Here is a 17,102-nt window from a genome sequence, read left to right on the forward strand (position 1 = left end):
GGAACATCTAAATGCCCACAGAGAAGGGAATCTGGAAACTCCTCTGCCCAACATACTAGAGGGCAGAGCCTGTAGGTGAAAGTCCCAGCAGTAAATGCACAGAGGACTCCCTGCCTGGCCTGCTTGATGTCACCTCCCCCAGGAGTGCCCCCCTCCAAGCTACCACAATCACCTACACCCAAACACCAAGCTCCCCCTCTGGCCTTGTCCCCCATGTCTTTCCTACCCCAGGTCAGTCATACCTAGTTGTTCCTTTAGTTCCTCTGTTTCTTTCTGTGACATCAGACACTAGCCCAGTAGACAGGGAAGAAAAAGAAAGGCTGTCTATCATCAGTGTCCTGGCCTCCTCTCTACTCCATCCACGCTTGCTCTTTGTCCTTACACCTGCCACTGCCCCCTGTCCCATGACAAGACTGGGAAAGAACCTTGAACATGAAGGAGGTGCACTCTCTCTGTGAGGTGCAGGACAGGAGTTGGCACAGGAGTTGAACTCTCAGGTTAACTTTGACAGTCGGCTCAGGGTCTAGCTGGGGCTGGCATTTCTGAGAGCTGAGAAAGCTTTACCTATTGGCAACCCAGTGTTACTGGTGCTGGATATAGCCTCTCTCCAGCTGGGAATGGCAGACATAGAGGTAGTTCCTGATCCCCTGAAAAACAAACAGACAAACACACACACACAGACACACACACACGCAGACACACACAGGAAAACACTCTCGAAAAGAGAAAGAGAGGGAGAACAGAGACAGAGAGAGGACACAAAAAGTACACTTGAGAGCCAAGTGGGAAGGGACTGGTAGGGTCTAAATTGATGCAGCAATACCTTCTACTGGCAGGTCTATTTCTGCCTTAATGCAGCCCAAAGACAGCATAAAGTTGTTATGAGGCCCTAAGATTATGGTCCTGGGACAATGCTGGCAGGAATATCACCATAGCTAGATCCTGGAAGGAGTTCAATGGATGAACAGGGCTCACCAGTAAAATCACTGGTGAGCGAAAACCAGCCTCTGGAGTTAGATTGGCTTACCCTTTATAGTCATGCATCCCAAAATTCTCTTCACTTCATAATGTGGCCTGAATCCAGCACTGTCAACACCCAGTCTACTGTGGATCCCCTGCTTACCTACAGAAGGAAGCCCAAGACACAAAGCTGCAATCCCCCAAAGGAATAGAACCTGAGGTATCTTTCCTCTCCCCATGTTTCCTCACTGCTTTCAGACCCCAAAGTCTCACCAGCAGGTACAGGTGCTCTGGGTCTGGCATTTCTCTGGCTCAAAGACAAGAGCTGTGAGTTTCCTGGAACTTGAGATGCTCTGAAGTTGGCTTCTCCAACTGGTTCTTTCTCCATGATGCATGCACATGCAAGGTGGCTCTGCCCTGAGTATTGGAACCTCACAGACACACAAATTCTGAGTATATGTTGAGGAGGGGCTGAGGGGTAAGTGGAGAAACAAATGGAGGCTTGTGAGACTCATCCCATCTGCACTCTCTGCTCCACATCCAGGCTCAGGTCAAAAGGGAGAGCTCAGCAAGGAAGGAGAAAACAGGCACTGAAAAGCCTCAGGTCCTAGCCTGGCTTCCTTGGAAAGGAGCCAGGGAGGAATCAGGAAGCCCTTGGGACTGACTACACACCCAAGTTGTACAGCCCACACTTCACGAGCTATCTGGAACCAAATCACCCAAACTGGGAGCCAGGCCCACTTCCTACCCCAGCCTGATTAGAGAGAGAGGAAATGCACAGGGATGGGAATGTAACCCAGGCTCTCCTGATATCCACCCTTACTTACTGACCCTGAACATCTGAGTCAGGATTAGTGCCCCAAGGCAGGGGCAGAGGGAACAGAGAAAAGCTATGTGCTGGGGAGAGAAAGGGCAGGGTAAGAAGAGACACAGTGTGGTCTACTCACTTGGGCCTGCAGACCAGGATCTCTTTAGAGAAGTGCTGTACATATGGCTCTGACTTGGCATGAGATGTACAACCTCTCCCTTACATCTCCAAGGTCTAACAGGAGCACAGTGGATGGTGCCACGGACACACTGTTTTCTAAGGCACAGCCCCTCTCTGTCTGAGTGTACCCACTTCAGAGTTCCCACACCCTTCTCCATCATCAGCTGAGTTACAGCACTGGATACCTCTTACCTCCTTTCTCCACAACTTCAGCTCCAGGGATCTGAACCTGTCTCTCTTTCAATCTGCCAAGGGAGAAGGAAGCCATCTCCTGTCCCTTCAGTAAGACATTGCCCAGTGTCTCAGGCCTGACTGACCCATGATCAATCGATGTTCAACTACTCTTCTATAATAGACTTATCAAAGTAAAGAAATTAATAAAGACAGACAACTGTGCTTAAAAAGACATATAAGCAGGACATGGTGGTACATGCCTTTATTATTCCCAGAACTCAGGAATTCAAGGGCAGCCTGGTCTACATATGGGTTGCAGGCCAGCAAGGTATACATAGTGTGACGGTATATTAAAAACAACAACAATAAGATCTCATTTTAAAAAACTACAAAACACTATAAAATATAGACTTCATTGTATTTAACATGCACTTTTCTTTTTAAAGTATTTTCTACCTTTCTACTCTAAAGAAATGATAAATGGTGTGAACTGAAGTTCTCAGAAAAAAAAGCCACATCTACTTTAAACATTCTACAAGGCTGTGGACAGTTGGCATGTTACAGGACCAAACCCAAATTATCTTGGGCTATCATAAATCTAAAATAGAGCTCTAGTCAACAGATGTGATTCATCAACCTTATAAGTACTAGGTAAATCTCAAAGGCTAAGAACAGTATTTGAAGCCTAAAGCAGAGCTTCCAATTCCCTCATTAGAACTTCCCACTGTCAAAGAAAGAAACATGTTTCCCTTCAAAGTGATAAAAGATTTCATTTATTCTGGAGCCAAACATGAGTTATTATTGGCCCAGGACCACAGATTTAGATCTCCCCAAAATACCACGTCCCAATAACATAGCACTATCATAAACATTTTATAGTGACAGAACAAGAAGTCCAGAAATCAAGACACTTTTCCAAATATATCAGTGAGTACTTCAGGCAAGCAGGTAAGAGTAAGATCAGGAGAACCCTGTTGTGGACCTTGATACCACCTGACACTTCTGGTGCTTTGGTTACCGGGAAACTTGGATTTTGTTAAATTAATACATTCCTAAATGTCTTATCTGTTTTTCAGGATGTTAGGTCTGACAGAGAGAGGGAAAAGAAAAGGCTGTTTAGTAGGCTAAAGGTCACCCAAATTGTAATTAGGTCCTGGAGCTCCAACAGTCCAGCCTCTTCACAACAGTGAAGAGGGCTGGATTTGTTTATTTGAGAAAAGATTTCTCTTTGCAGCCTTGGTTGTCCTAGAATTCACCATGTACAGCAGGTTGTCCAACATACAGTAATCTGCCTACCACTGCTGGGATGAAGGCAGGCATCACACACACCAACATGTTCTGCAGGGTTTTAAGCAATCAATAAGCTTCTGCAGACGACTTCTTTCCAAGACTTTTCACTCATATCTGACCACCTACGTCATATACATATAACTTAAACCTGTGTTCCAGGGCCTGGGCTACTCATCTCCACACTAAACTTTCTCTTCTGTTTGAGGGGACAGTTATGTTTTTTGTGTTGACAGAAGATAGTACACAATGAATGAACAAACAAATAACACAATAAATACATTCAAGATTGACTTCTAAGTATGAAAATACAGTTCAAGAAAAATAAAATATGCCATTAAGAATAAATTCTTGTAAAGAAATGTATAATATACTATGGCTATGGTGACTGGACACATCTGGATTCAAATTTTTCACAGCAATGTTAACTTTTGTCTATGAATCAAACAGTATGTGGTCTCAATACAAAACTAGATCCTTACATGGCAAGACAGCTATAATAACAGCACATTCAATAAAGAAAAAAATGTGAGTAGTTGGAGTTACCCAGACAACAGATCCTACATAGTAAATAATCCAGAACACCCCATGGAATAGCATTTAAGGGAGAAAGAAGGAAAAAAAAGGAAGAAAAGAAAGGAAGGAGAGAGAGAGAGAGAGAGAGAGAGAGAGAGAGAGAGAAAGAGAGAGAGAAAAGAAAGTAAGAAAGAAAGAAGGAAAGAAAGAAGGAAGGAAAGGGATGAAATCAAAGGGGGAGGAGGAAAAGAAGCTCCCTCCCATTTTTTTTTTTTTTTTGAAGTACGAAGGGCAGGGGTGGGAGAAAGCAGGTAGCAGGCACCAGCAAGGAGCAATGTCACCATCTAATGGTCAAAAAAAACAGCAACAACAAAAACTCACTTCAACCACATCACATCTAAGGAAAATTGATCTTTTCCTTGGCTTTTAGATCCACAGCCCTAGAAAGGCTGTGGGACCCAGGCAGGATAAATGAGGAGATAAGCATCACAGGATGCAGGATCATGTGCACTATGCACACAGACCATAAGAGCCTGGCAGTACTGCCTGAGAAGCCATAGCAAAGGCCTCAGGAAGTCCTAGACACCCAGGAAATACACTAGCTAGAAAGTCATTGGATTGGAGGGCTTTGGGCCTGAGCAGTGATCCAAAGTGAGCTCCCTGTTGCTGTCATTCACTCCAGGATCCTAACAACTTGCCTCCTAGCACACATCAGTGAACAGACAGCCCCTGCAGTCTCTCCTATTCATGGGCTTTCTGCTTATTCATTCCAAAGTCTCAGAGACTGCTTTTTTTGTGGTATATCTGAGCAGAACAGGACCCCTGCCCCTGAGAAAGTTCTGTTTGTGTAAGCAACAAGTTACAGTTCCCTGACCTACATGAGCTCGAACTTTTCTCTGTGTTTAGTGCTTCAGAAAGCAAAGGAAGATGGAAGACAAAAAAATTATGAAAACGAGTAAACTTAGCATTACTAAGGCATACCAGTCACCCCAAAGTAAACTCTAAACTCCATTCTGCAGCACTGACAAGCTACTTACAGCACAAACACACACATAACCAGTGGAGCATGTACAAAGACTTGAGTTTGATACATAGTACAAAAAATGCTATACTCCCATCATACATTTATACACCTTTTTAAATTTTTTTGGCATTAGGAGTTTTTTTTTAACTTTTATTAATTACACTTTATTCATTTTGTATCCCCCCATAAGCCCCTCCCTCCTCCCCTCCCGGTCCCACCCTCCCCCCTTCTACATGCATGCCCCTCCCCGAGTCCACTGATAGGGGAGGTCTTCCTCTCCTTCTTTCTGATCTTAGCCTATCAGTTCTCATCAGAAGTGGCTGCATTGTCAGGGTTCTAGGTTATCTCCATGAATAGTCCTTGGTTGGAGTATGAGTCTCTGGGAAGTTCCCTGTGTTCAAATTTTCTTCTTCTGTTGCTCTCCTTGTGGAGTTTCTGTCCTCTCCAGCTCTTACTATTTCCCACTTCTTACATAAAATTACATTCACTCTGCCTGTCAGTTGGCCATCAGGCTCAGTATCTGCTTTCACAGTCTGCATGGCAGAGGCTTTCAGAGGCCCTCTGTGGCAGGTTCCTAGGTTGTTTCCTGTTTTCTTCCTCTGGCTTTCAGAGGCCCTCTGTAGCAGGTTCCTAGGTTGTTTCCTGTTTTCTTCTTCTTCTGATGTCCATCCTCTTTGCCTTTCAGGGTGGGGATAGAACATTTTAGTTAGGGTCCTCTCTTTTGCTTAGTTTGTTTAGATGTACAGATTTTAGTGGGTTTATTCTATGTTGTATGTTTATATGAGTGAGTATATACCGTGTGTGTCTTTTTGCTTCTGGGACAACTCACTCAGGATGATCCTTTCCAGGTCCCACCATTTACCTGCAAATTTCATGATTTCCTTATTTTTCATTGCTGAGTAATACTCCATTGTATAGATGTACCACAATTTCTGCATCCATTCTTCAGTTGAGGGGCATCAAGGCTGTTTCCACCTTCTGGCTATTACAAATAAAGCTGCTACAAATATGGTTGAGCAAATGTCCTTTTTGTGTACTTGAGCCTCTTTTGGATATATGCCTAGGAGTGGTATGGCTGGATCTTGAGGAAGCGCTATTCCTAGATGTCTGAGAAAGCGACAGATTGATTTCCAGAGTGGTTGTACAAGTTTACACTCCCATCAGCAGTGGAGAAGGGTTCCCCTTTCTCCACAACCTCTCCAGCATGTGTTGTTACTTGAGTTTTTGTTTCTTGGACATTCTGATGGGTATAAGGTGAAATCTCAGGGTTGTTTTGATTTGCATTTCCCTAATGGCTAATGAGGTTGAACATTTCTTTAAGTGCTTCTCTGCCATTTGATATTCCTCTACAGAGAATTCTCTGTTTAGCTCTGTACCCCGTTTTTTAAGTGGATTACTTGGTTTGCTACTTTTCAGCTTCTTTAGCTCTTTATATGTACTGGATAAGAGTCCTTTGTCAGATAAAGGGTTGGTGAGGATTCTTTCCCAATCTGTAGGTGGTCGCTTTGTTTTGATGACTGTGTCCTTTGCTTTACAGAAGCTTTTCGGTTTCAGGAGGTCCCATTTATTGATTGTTGCTCATAGAGCCTGTGATGTTGGTGTTCTGTTCAGGAAGTTCTCTCCTGTACAATGAGTTCTAGGGTACTCCCCACCTTTTTTTCTACCCGATTTAATGTGTCTGGTTTTATGTTGAGGTCTTTGATCCACTTGGACTTCAGTTATGTGCAGGGTGATAAGTATGGATCTATTTTCATTTTTCTACATGTAGACATCCAGTTAGACCAGCACCATTTGTTGAAGATGCTATATTTTTTCCATTGTATAGTTTTGGCATCTTTATCAAAATCAGGTGTCCATAGGTGTGTGAGTTTATTTCTGGGTCTTTGATTTGATTCCATTGATCCACCAATCTGTTTCTATGCCAGTACATGCAGTTTTTATAGCTGTTGCTCTATAGTACAGCTTGAGATCAGGGATGGAGATACCTCCAGAAGATATTTTTTTCAATGCAGTTTATTCAGGAACCTTGAACAATCATCTGACCCTGGGGAAGCCAGCCCACAGCTTAAATAGCCTCTGGATAGCCAACCCCAGCGTACCACGTGGGCAATGCAGATAGGTCCACATACATGGAAGCAAGCCAGTTCCTCAGCCTTAGTCAAATGTGGAGTTGTTTGTGACAGAGAGCACTCACCATAGGGAAGGTGGAAGGTGGAAGGTGGAAACCAGCTCCATCTTTAAGGCACGGCATTATGCAGCTCTCTACAGTTCCCCCTTTTTGTTTTAGATGCATCAGGCAAGAGTAGAGGTCTGATCTCTGATATTAGAAATAAATTGGGACTTTGTACTGATGTTCATTTAGGTGTCATCCACCCAAAGAGCATATAACTGTTGCTGTATAGTACAGCTTAAGATCAGGGATGGAGATCCAGAAGATCTTTTATTGTAGAGGATTGTTTTAGGAATTCTTGGTTTCTTGTTATTCCATACGAAGTTGAGAATTTTTCTTTCCAGGTCTGTAAAGAATTGTGTTGGCAATTTGATGGGAATTGCATTAAATCTGTAGATTGCTTTTGGTAAGATGGCCATTTTTACTATGTTAATCCTGCCAAGGCATGAGCATGGGAGATCTTTCCATCTTCTTATATCTTCTTCTAATTCTTTCTTCAGAGATTTGAAATTTTTTCATACAAGTCTTTGACTTGCTTGGTTATGGTTACACCAAGGTACTTTATGTCATTAGTGGCTGTTGTGAAGGGTGTTGTTTCTCTAATTTCTTTCTCAGCCCTTTTGTCTTTTGTACACAGGAGTGCTACTGATTTTTTTGAGTTAATTTTGTATCCGGCCACTTTGCTGAAGGTGTTTATCAGCCGTAGGAGTTCCCTGGTAGAGTTTTGGGGGTCACTCATGTATACTATCATATCATCTGCAAATACTGATAATTTGACTTCTTCCTTTCCAATTTGTATCCCCTTGATCTCCTTCAACTGTCTTATTGCTCTAGCCAGGACTTCCAGCACTATGTTAAAGAGATATGGGGAGAGTGGGCAGCCTTGTCTTGTCCCTGATTTCAGTGGGATTGCTTTAAGTTTCTCTCAATTCAGTTTGATGTTGGCTATAGGCTTTACTATGTTTAGATATGTGCCTTGTATCCCTGATGTCTCCAATACTTTAAACATGAATGGATGTTGGATTTTGTCAAATGCTTTTTCAGCATCTAGGGAGATATTCATGTGGTTTTTTTCTTTCAGTTTGTTAATATGGTGGATCACATTGATGGATTTCCATATATTGAACCACCCCTGCATACCTGGGATGAAGCCTACTTGGTCATAGTGGATAATATCTTTGATGTGTTCTAGTATTTGGTTTTGCAAGTATTTTGTTAAGTATTTTTGGATCAATGTTCATAAGGGAGATTGGCCTGAAATTCTCTTTCTTTGTTGAGTCTTTGTGAGTTTTAGGTACCAAGGTGACTGTGGCTTCATAGAATGAGTTTGGTAATATTCCTTCTGTTCTATTTTGTGGAATAGTTTGAAAAGAATTGGATTCAGCTCTTCTTTGAAGGTTTGGTAGAATTCTGTGTGAAAGCCATCTGGTCCTGGGCTTTTTTTGGATGGGAGACTTTTGATGACTCCCTCTATTTCTTTGGGAGATATAGGACTATTTAATTGATTTACCTGGTCCTGATTGACCTTTGGTAAGTCAAATCGATCAAGAAAATTTTCCATTTCATTTAGATTTTCAACTTTTGTGGCATATAGACTTTTGAAGTAAGTCCTAATGATTGTTTGGATTTCCTCAGTGTCTGTAGTTATGTCCCCCTTTTCATTTCTGATTTTGTTAATTTGGGTGGTGTCTCTCTGCCTTTTAGTTAGCTTGGCTAAGGGTTTGTCAATCTTTTTGTGATTGTTGTGAAGAGTGATTCTCTCACTCTTCTGTACTCTCCCCTTTCTCTGTCAGGGCACTCCATTCTTTTCCTCCTATCATGTCTTCTCTCCTTCTCTCTCACTCTCCATCTCCAAAGAACCAGCTCTTGGTTTCATTGATTGTTTGAATTGTTTTATTTGTTTCCAATTGATAGATTTCAACCCTGATTTTGATTATTTCCGGCGGTCTACTCCTTCTTGGTGTGTCTGCTTCTTCTTTTTCTAGGGTTTTTAAGTGGGGCCATTAAGTTGCTTGAATGAGCTGTCTCGAATTTCTTCTTGAAGGCACTTAGTGCTTTGAACTTTCCTCTTAGTACTGCTTTCATTGTGTCCCACAAGTTTGGGTATGTTGTGTCGTCATTTTCATTGAGTTCTAGGAAAACTTTAATTTCTTTCTTTATTTCTTCCCTAACCCAGCTGTCATTTAATAACAAGTTGTTCAGTTTCCATGTGTGTGTAGGCTTTTTGCTATTTCTGTTGTTGTTGATGTCCAACTTTATTCCATGGTGCTCAGACAAGACACAAGGGATTATTTCAATCTTCTTGTATCTGTTGAGGCTTGCTTTTTTACCAACTATATGGTCTATCTTGGAGAAGGTTCCATGAGGTGCTGAGAAGAAGGTAAATTCTTCTGTGTTTGGGTGTAAGGTTCTGTAAATGTCTGTGACATCCATTTGATTCATGACCTCTGTCAGAGATATTGTTTCTTTGTTTAATTTCTGTTTTGTTGACCTGTCCTTTGTTGAGAGTGGGGTGTTGAAGTCTCCCATTATCAATGTGTGGGGATCTATATGTGGTTTAAATTTTCTCAATGTTTCTTTTACAAATATGGTTGCTCTTGTATTTGGGGCATAGATGTTCAGGATTGTGATGTCTTCCTGGTGGAATTTTCCCTTGATGAGTATGAAGTGTTCTTCCCCATCTCTTTTTATTAATTTTGGTTGAAAGTCTATTTTATCAGATATTAGAATGGCTACTCCTGCTTGTTTCTTGGGTCCATTTGAGGGTAAAAGTCGTCTTCCAACCTTTTACCCTCAGGTAATGTCTATCTTTGTGACTTAGGTGTGTTTCTTGTATACAACAGGTTGCTGGGTTTTGTTTATGCATCCATTCTGTGTCTTTTTTTTGGAGAATTAAGTCCATTGATATTGAGAGAGATTAATGACCAGTGGCAAATGATTGTCTATCCAGAGATGACCAAATTCATCCTTATCCAGAAGAGATCCACACCTTACTAGAAGATATTTGGCTTCCCCTACAAATTGCTCTCCTCCATTGTCAGTCTGCTGGCCTGGCTCCCAGACAAATGACCTAAGACCTGTGGGGCTTATTGAAATTCTGGTGACATACCACAGCCTGGTACTGTCTGAGAGTCTATGGTACAACCAAGAAGAGCTAGAGGATGGGGAAAAAAGAATAGATGCCTGAGATGTATAGGATGTTGGAGGACACCAGAGGGAGAGATAATTCTCCCATCATTTGTTAAAAATGCTATCTTTTTTCCATTGTAAGGTTTTGGCATCTTTGTCAAAATCAGGTGACCATAGGTGCATGCGTTTATTTCTGGGTCTTTGATTTGATTCCATTGATCTACCAGTCTGTTTCTCTGCCAATACCATGCAGTTTTTATTACTGTTGCTCTATAGTAGAGCTTGAGATCAGGGATGGAGATACCTCCAGAAGATATGTTTGTTTTTAGGCAGCCTGCTTCTGGGTTACCTAGCAACCTATGATGTCATCATGTGTCCCCTGCCATGTAGCCACACCTGGCAATGTGGTCAAGTTGCTCCGTAAAAGAGTCAACCAGCCAGTTTATCCCTCCCTTGCCCTCTTGCCCTCTCGTTCTCTTATTCTCTCACTCTTCTGTACTCTCCCCTTTCTCTGTCAGGGCACTCCATTCTCTTCCTCCTATCATGTCTTCTCTCCTTCTCTCTCACTCTCCATCTCCATCTAATAAAGCTCTTTCATGTGAAATCTATTGTGCACATCATCATTTCATTGAGCCTAACATTAGTGCACTGGAAAAGGCTCTCCTGGTAGCCCCTGGTCTGGCGTACCAGGGACACTTAATCAGACCATGATGAGGGCAACAGACCTTTTTTTCTGTTCTACCTATCTGTACCTACCACTTAACCATATATGACTTAAAACTTACACTTTCCGTTAACTGCCCTGCCCATACCACACACACCTGTCCCTTTACTCATGGCTGCTCAGACTCAGCATCCTGTCATGTTCTCTGAGCACCTCATACATGTTGGTCAATCACACTGCACCAAAATAAGCTGGGGAAACTAAAAGGCTCAGGCCAGATGCTGAAACCTCTGTTTCAGACACAGACACAGCTTGCTTCTAAACTATTGCAGTTAGGTAAGCAATTGCTTGGGGACCCTGCGCACACATAAATGGCTCTATGTTGTGCACTTTCTCTGGCCCAGGGGTGAAGTTTTAAATCTCCCATGGAACACCTGCCCCCAGAGGAAGCATGCAGAAGAGGGTTTTCAGTTGCACAGACTTCTGAACAGCCATGCCACATGCATGCAGAGTTTCAAACTCTGCTGAGACAGCCTTCCCACCAGCATGTACCTGGTCTCACTATGACGCTATTGGCGCACAGCCCACCTGGATAGCCACCATGTTGATTTTGGGATAAGGAGGTGGGAGCCACAGCTCCACTAAGGGCAAGCACATGGTTTCACCACCATCTTAACTTAGGGCAGTCATATGATTGGCAGCTCTCTTAGTTATAAAAACAAACAAGAAAACTCTGTGGTCTCCCCACTGCCAGCTGCTTTTACTACTACTCTGTTTCTTTCCTACTCTTTTCAGAGCTGTAAAACTTCAGTCTCTTGTAGACCCTAAAAGGCCACTGAGCACCTTACTCCATTCTAAAGCTACTTATCTCTCCCTATGCTGGAGGGATCCAGCCAGCAGATTTGAAAGGTTCTTGAGTTGGGAGTGAAGATTAAAATTAATAAAATAACACACAGCACACAGGAGACTTTTTTAAGAAGGTCCAGACTCCATAGCCACAGCAAAAAGCCGCCTTAGCAGCAACCTCAAGCCTCTAGCAGCTACTCTCCTAGCTGCAACTGCAGGCCTGTGTTTTTATTGTAGAGTTTCTAAGCCAGAGTAGAAACATCTCAGAACAATGGGTTAATTTCCTTGATGAGCCTGAGCAAGAGGTGTGATCCTCACCAGCAATCCCACCTGCTGTCACAAACAAAAGGAGATGGACTTGCAAATTCTACCCTGACTAGTAAAGGCCTGGTAAAAGAAGTCTCTCCACTGAGATTTAAATATCAAAGCAGCTGCCGGAGGCACCTCTCCAACACCCTTATCCTTTCTCTCAGATGAGATTCCCTCTATGAGAACTCTGCCTTACTCTTGATAAAGCCCTGGTACCAGGCTCCAAGGTTCTAGGGTTGGGCCAGGCTAAGCCCATGACCTGCTGTGTTACTTGGTTGAGTAGCCACATGGTCCATTTCCATTTCCCCTTTCATAATCACAGGAATGGCTTCATTATACTGTCTCCTCTTTGGGAAACCTTTGGCTCCTACACCTATATTTTTTCTGCTCAAATGTCTTTTATCCAGTAATACCAGTAAAACTAAGAGTGATCTGTGAAGAAGAAAACTATTCCCTATGGCTCTTTTCTCAAAGTCTTTTCTGTTTCTCTCTGCCTGCTTTCTCACCCAGAATACTATCTGCTTTCTTTTTATACTCTCAAAAAAAAAAAAAAGCTTAAAATTAAACTGTAACCTTAAGGTGACCATATGCCATGGACAATTTTAATCATAATTAATTCTCTGTTCATTTTATCTCTGTTTAGACTAGGACAGCAACAAGTCTCATTTTAAATTAATATGGATTTTTATAAAATTCAAAGATGTTTTACAATATATATGATTCAAACCTGGTTCAAAACAATTTTTACATGATGCTAAATTTCAAAGTTATTAAAGTCTATTCAAATTAAGCTAATTTAAAAATATACATCCAACTGCCTTGTCTATATCAATTCCTGAATTAATAAATGCTGTTCTTCTTGCCATGAGCTGCCTATGATCCAGGTTCACCACTAGACTTTCTTACTAATAGGTTTGCTATAATAAATTCAAATGTAATTTTAACATTGCTTTACACTGTTCTACTAGATTGTTGGTTTTAAAACTCATAATTCAGGGATTACTATGTATAAGTTTTTACTAGTACTCTAAATTAATATCTATTAATTTCGAGAAGACACAGGTTGAAGCTAATTGCTCTTCCATCTTTGGCTGTAGCCACATTCGCACTAGCAGGAGATTCTGAACGTGAATTAAAGATCAGATATTCCTCAGGTGTCTGGCCAGGACTGACCAGACCTGAAAGTCAGCTACCTAATCCCTCATCCAATTATGAGTAACCAGGACGGCAACCCCTGAACTTCCCTGTGCCTCATCCCCTACCAACCTGAGGCTTATGTCTCTGGGGGCCCACTCTTAAAATTTTGAAAACATATTTTCAACATAACCAGGGCCATTATCTGTTTTAAGTTGTGTTGGAAGTTTTAATATAGCAATTGCTGACAGCGTATGAGCAATAACATTTTTTCCAGCTTTAACAGTTTGGAGTGTGGAAAATATAAACTCACTGTAAGTGTCAACAAAACATGAACATATTTTAAATTACCAAATTTAGGAATATGTATAACATCCACTTGCCAAATAACATTAGGTACAAGGCCACAGGTATTGACCGTAAGATGGGGAGTAGGCAAAAGGACAACACAAGAAGGACATTGTTTAAACAAGTCAGCTTTATAATTACTTTAGTTAAAGGTCCTGGAAGGTTAGAATGAGTTTGCAAATGTCCAATGTAAAAGGAAAAGGTTTGTATCAAATTTTGAATTTGTAAAAATAATTTTAGGAGGAGAAGATGTCTAAATTTAATTTGCAGTCTCTAACCTAGGCAAAGACTAAGCTACATAGGCACAACCTGTAAAAATGTTTAAAGACTGTTTATTAAAACTTTAAAACACAGCCAATACTGCAGGTAACTCTGTTATTTGCATAGATGTGCTAGACACTTGAAAAGATGCATCAACATGTTGGACTTTGTCATAATAAGCTTACATATGTTAAAATGCCATATTTATTAGATTTCTGACAAGCCTGGAGGCCAACATATTTGAGTTACTCTTTGTTTATCTTTATCATCTGCTCTAAACTGCATCCTATAAAACAGGATGCCATAATTTCTAATTTGGTATATTTTTGATGCATGTTTTATAACCAAATTTTAAGTAAATCTATATAGGCAGATTTTATGGTTACCCATTTTAGATTTAACCTTTTTGAAAACAGAACAACAACTTAAAAAGACTAGGTAAAGCTCAATCTTATACTTAACTATAATCTTTAGCATAACTTTAAATCTGCTCTTTTTAAACTAAAATCAAAGCAAAACTTTTAATCAGACATAGTTTATAAAGGGGCTAGCAAATCTTATTAATTCTACTATTTTGCATTAAGACAATAGCAAAAAAATAAAGAACAAAAGTTTCATTTAGCATTAAACAGAGAACTAAACTCAGCTTGTAGCCCTCAGCAAAAATAGAATATTTTGGCCATATCAAATCTATAGGACAGAAACAAACTGCATTAATTTATTTATTTAGGTGCTGGCAGCCAGGCATATATTTTATATAATGGTTATATATAATGGTTAACTTTGCTGTAATTGCTTTGCAGCTTTAGTGTTTTAACTATTATGTCTGGACACAGCAAACAGGGGGGCAAGGCCCGCACCAAGGCCAAGACCCTCTCCTCTTGCGCTGGGCTGCAGTTCCCCGTGGGCCGCGTGCACCGGCTCCTCCGCAAGGGCAACTACGCGGAGCGGGTGGGTGCCGGCTCCCCGGTGTACCTGGAGGCCGTGCTGGAGTACCTGACGGCCGAGATCCTGGAGCTGGCCGGCAACGCGGCCAGCGACAACAAGAAAACGCGCACCATCCCTTGCCACCTGCAGCTGGCCATATTTCCCAGGACCAAAACTGACTCTTCTGGGGCAGGCCGAACATACAGATTCCTCCTGCATTGGGTGCAGGAGGCAAGGGCCCTGATGCCCCAGGAAGACACCAAGAGTGGGCTGTTGCCCCAGGAGACACTGAGTGGCACTCACTGGGACCAGGCATACAGATTACCCACCAAAATACTGAAAATACTGATGAAGCTAGGGGTGTCCCCCTGAACTTCGGCAGCTGTGACCACCAGTGTGACCACTTTGATCACTTCTTGCTACCCAGATACAGACACCTCGAGCTCTGAGGAATTTTAAGAACAGAGAACAGAAAGTACTACACGCACAAACATTGCACAGAAGCATTTAGACACTTACGCCGGCACACAAAAACAAAACACAGAGAAAAAAAAAACCGGTACCTGCTTTTTAAACATTTAAATATATATACAGAGCATAGCCATGATTTTAAGTCAGAACTAGAAAAATTCAGAATTTATCAGTGAACACAATTTAATCTTTAAAACTAGAAGTGGCTCCATCTTTCTGGTTTCTGTTCGAGAGCTGGATGAAGCTGACACTGGCTGAAGCTGGTGGGAGGGGCAGGGTAAATTGCAGTCTTGCTAAGCTCTGCAGCTGGCAGAGGCAGGTCTTAGGCCTCTGAGGGTTTGGGCGTTCTCATCCACCCAGTTCTCCACAAGCCTGGCCCTAGGTAGGGGAGTGGGAAGGAGACAAGTAGAGTCCCAGTTCCTCCTGCTCACCGTGCTATGGCTCCGGCTCCGATCCATGCCCTTTGCCCCAGCTCACCTAAGGGGCCTTTTTTGTTTTGGGTGGAAGGGAAGCAGCGCAAAGGAAGTAGGCTATGAGACTTAGCAGTTTCTTCCCCTGTTTCATCCTCACTTTGTAATGAGATGAGGTCTATCTCTTCTTTAAGAGGCTTTTTGGTACTAGCTCTTTTTTATGTACTATCTCTTAACATTTGCTTGCACTGCCAAGTGTAGGCGGCCAATCAGGGTTATGGTACCTGGAAGCCTCTTCTTTTAAATCACTCTCCTCTGAGGGGTCTAATTGGTCAGGGCCTTCTTTGGGAAAAACGGGGAAAGCTAGGGAATTAACAGTAATAACGGGGGGATGATTGCCATCTTTATCTCGACCTCTTTCTCTAAGGTCCTCGAGAGGGCAGGCTCCAACCTGATCCCACTTTTCGGCCTATCTCTGGCCCATCAATAGCAAACCATGGACAAATGTCCGACACAAAAGCAAAGAACTTAATTAAACCCTTTTTCTTTTAACCCATATTCCTCTCTCTCTGAGGGAGGCCTATAATTCCTTAACGAATGACGCCTCCTTAGACAAAGAATGGTCCATCTTTATGGGATGGAAATGTAAAGCTTACCAAGTCATGTAGTCTCTCCGGGTCAGAGGGAGCTGATCACGCTTGTGTGGTTTCAAAGGCTTTCTTCCTTGCTTCAGGGTCCATCCGGAGAGACCCGTACTTCGAGCCCCACGTTGGGCACCACTCTGCCCCGACCCGCGGGACCTAGTTATTCGTGGGGGCAAAGGGGGTCAATCCTGGAAAAGATGGGCGAGAGAGAGAAAGGACACAAGCAGACGGTTGCCGGTCAAGTGTCAGATTTATTGAGCTTTGGTATTTCTTTTAAAGCACGGCTCTGGCAGGGCGGGGGAGAGGGGTGAGAAAAGGGGAGTAGTAGTGGAAAAATACCAAGGCCCTTGGTGGGGAGGTGGGAAGTTCCCAAGGCTAAGAAGGTGGGTTAAAGAGTTACAAGGCCCAAAGATAATATCTGTGGTCATGGATGTGTCCCTAAGCAAACAGTTTCGGGAACAATGGGTCGTAAGAAACTATGGCCTGCTGACCTCCGGTGCTTATCTGGCGGGCCAGGCTCTTAGGAAGGGTCCCAGGGCTTAGTTCCCAACAAGAGATTAAGTTTGGTAATATTTTCTCTGTCCCTTTTCTTCTCTTTCTTTAATTAGCTGAGGTTTTAGTGGTTTTTTTTCAGTCTTTTATTGTGTACCAGGCTGCTTTCTCAGAGGTAAGAAACTGGTTTAGGATGTGAAGGTGTCATGGAACTTGGAGGTCACAATGTATGCCAAGTCAGGTCTGGTCACCCTTCCTCAAGCCAATTCAAAGAGCCAAAATGGGAGTTTTATTGGATGTAGTCGTATTGGGAAAGGGACAGAGACAAAATCCCTAAAGTTCATTTTA

The 17,102-nt window shown here is 42.3% G+C and overlaps 1 protein-coding gene across 1 annotated transcript; it reads left to right on the forward strand.

The window, feature by feature from the left end:
- The first annotated feature begins 14,632 nt into the window (after positions 1–14,632).
- On the forward strand, positions 14,633–16,422 carry LOC110544716 (histone H2A-beta, sperm-like). Its single transcript, XM_060376761.1, has 2 exons — positions 14,633–15,002; positions 16,352–16,422. The coding sequence occupies exons 1-2, from the start codon at positions 14,633–14,635 to the stop codon at positions 16,420–16,422; spliced, it is 441 nt and encodes a 146-aa protein (XP_060232744.1).
- The last annotated feature ends 680 nt before the right edge of the window (positions 16,423–17,102 follow it).

This window comes from Meriones unguiculatus (genome assembly GCF_030254825.1).
Source record: "Meriones unguiculatus strain TT.TT164.6M chromosome X unlocalized genomic scaffold, Bangor_MerUng_6.1 ChrX_unordered_Scaffold_30, whole genome shotgun sequence".
NCBI lineage: Eukaryota > Metazoa > Chordata > Mammalia > Rodentia > Muridae > Meriones > Meriones unguiculatus.

Coding starts and splice junctions, on each gene's coding strand:
- LOC110544716 (XM_060376761.1), top strand. CDS start 14,633: ATGTCTGGACACAGCAAACAGGGGGGCAAGGCCCGCACCAAGGCCAAG. Junction 15,003..16,351: donor GCCCCAGGAAGACACCAAGA/GTGGGCTGTTGC, acceptor TCCTTGCTTCAG/GGTCCATCCGGAGAGACCCG.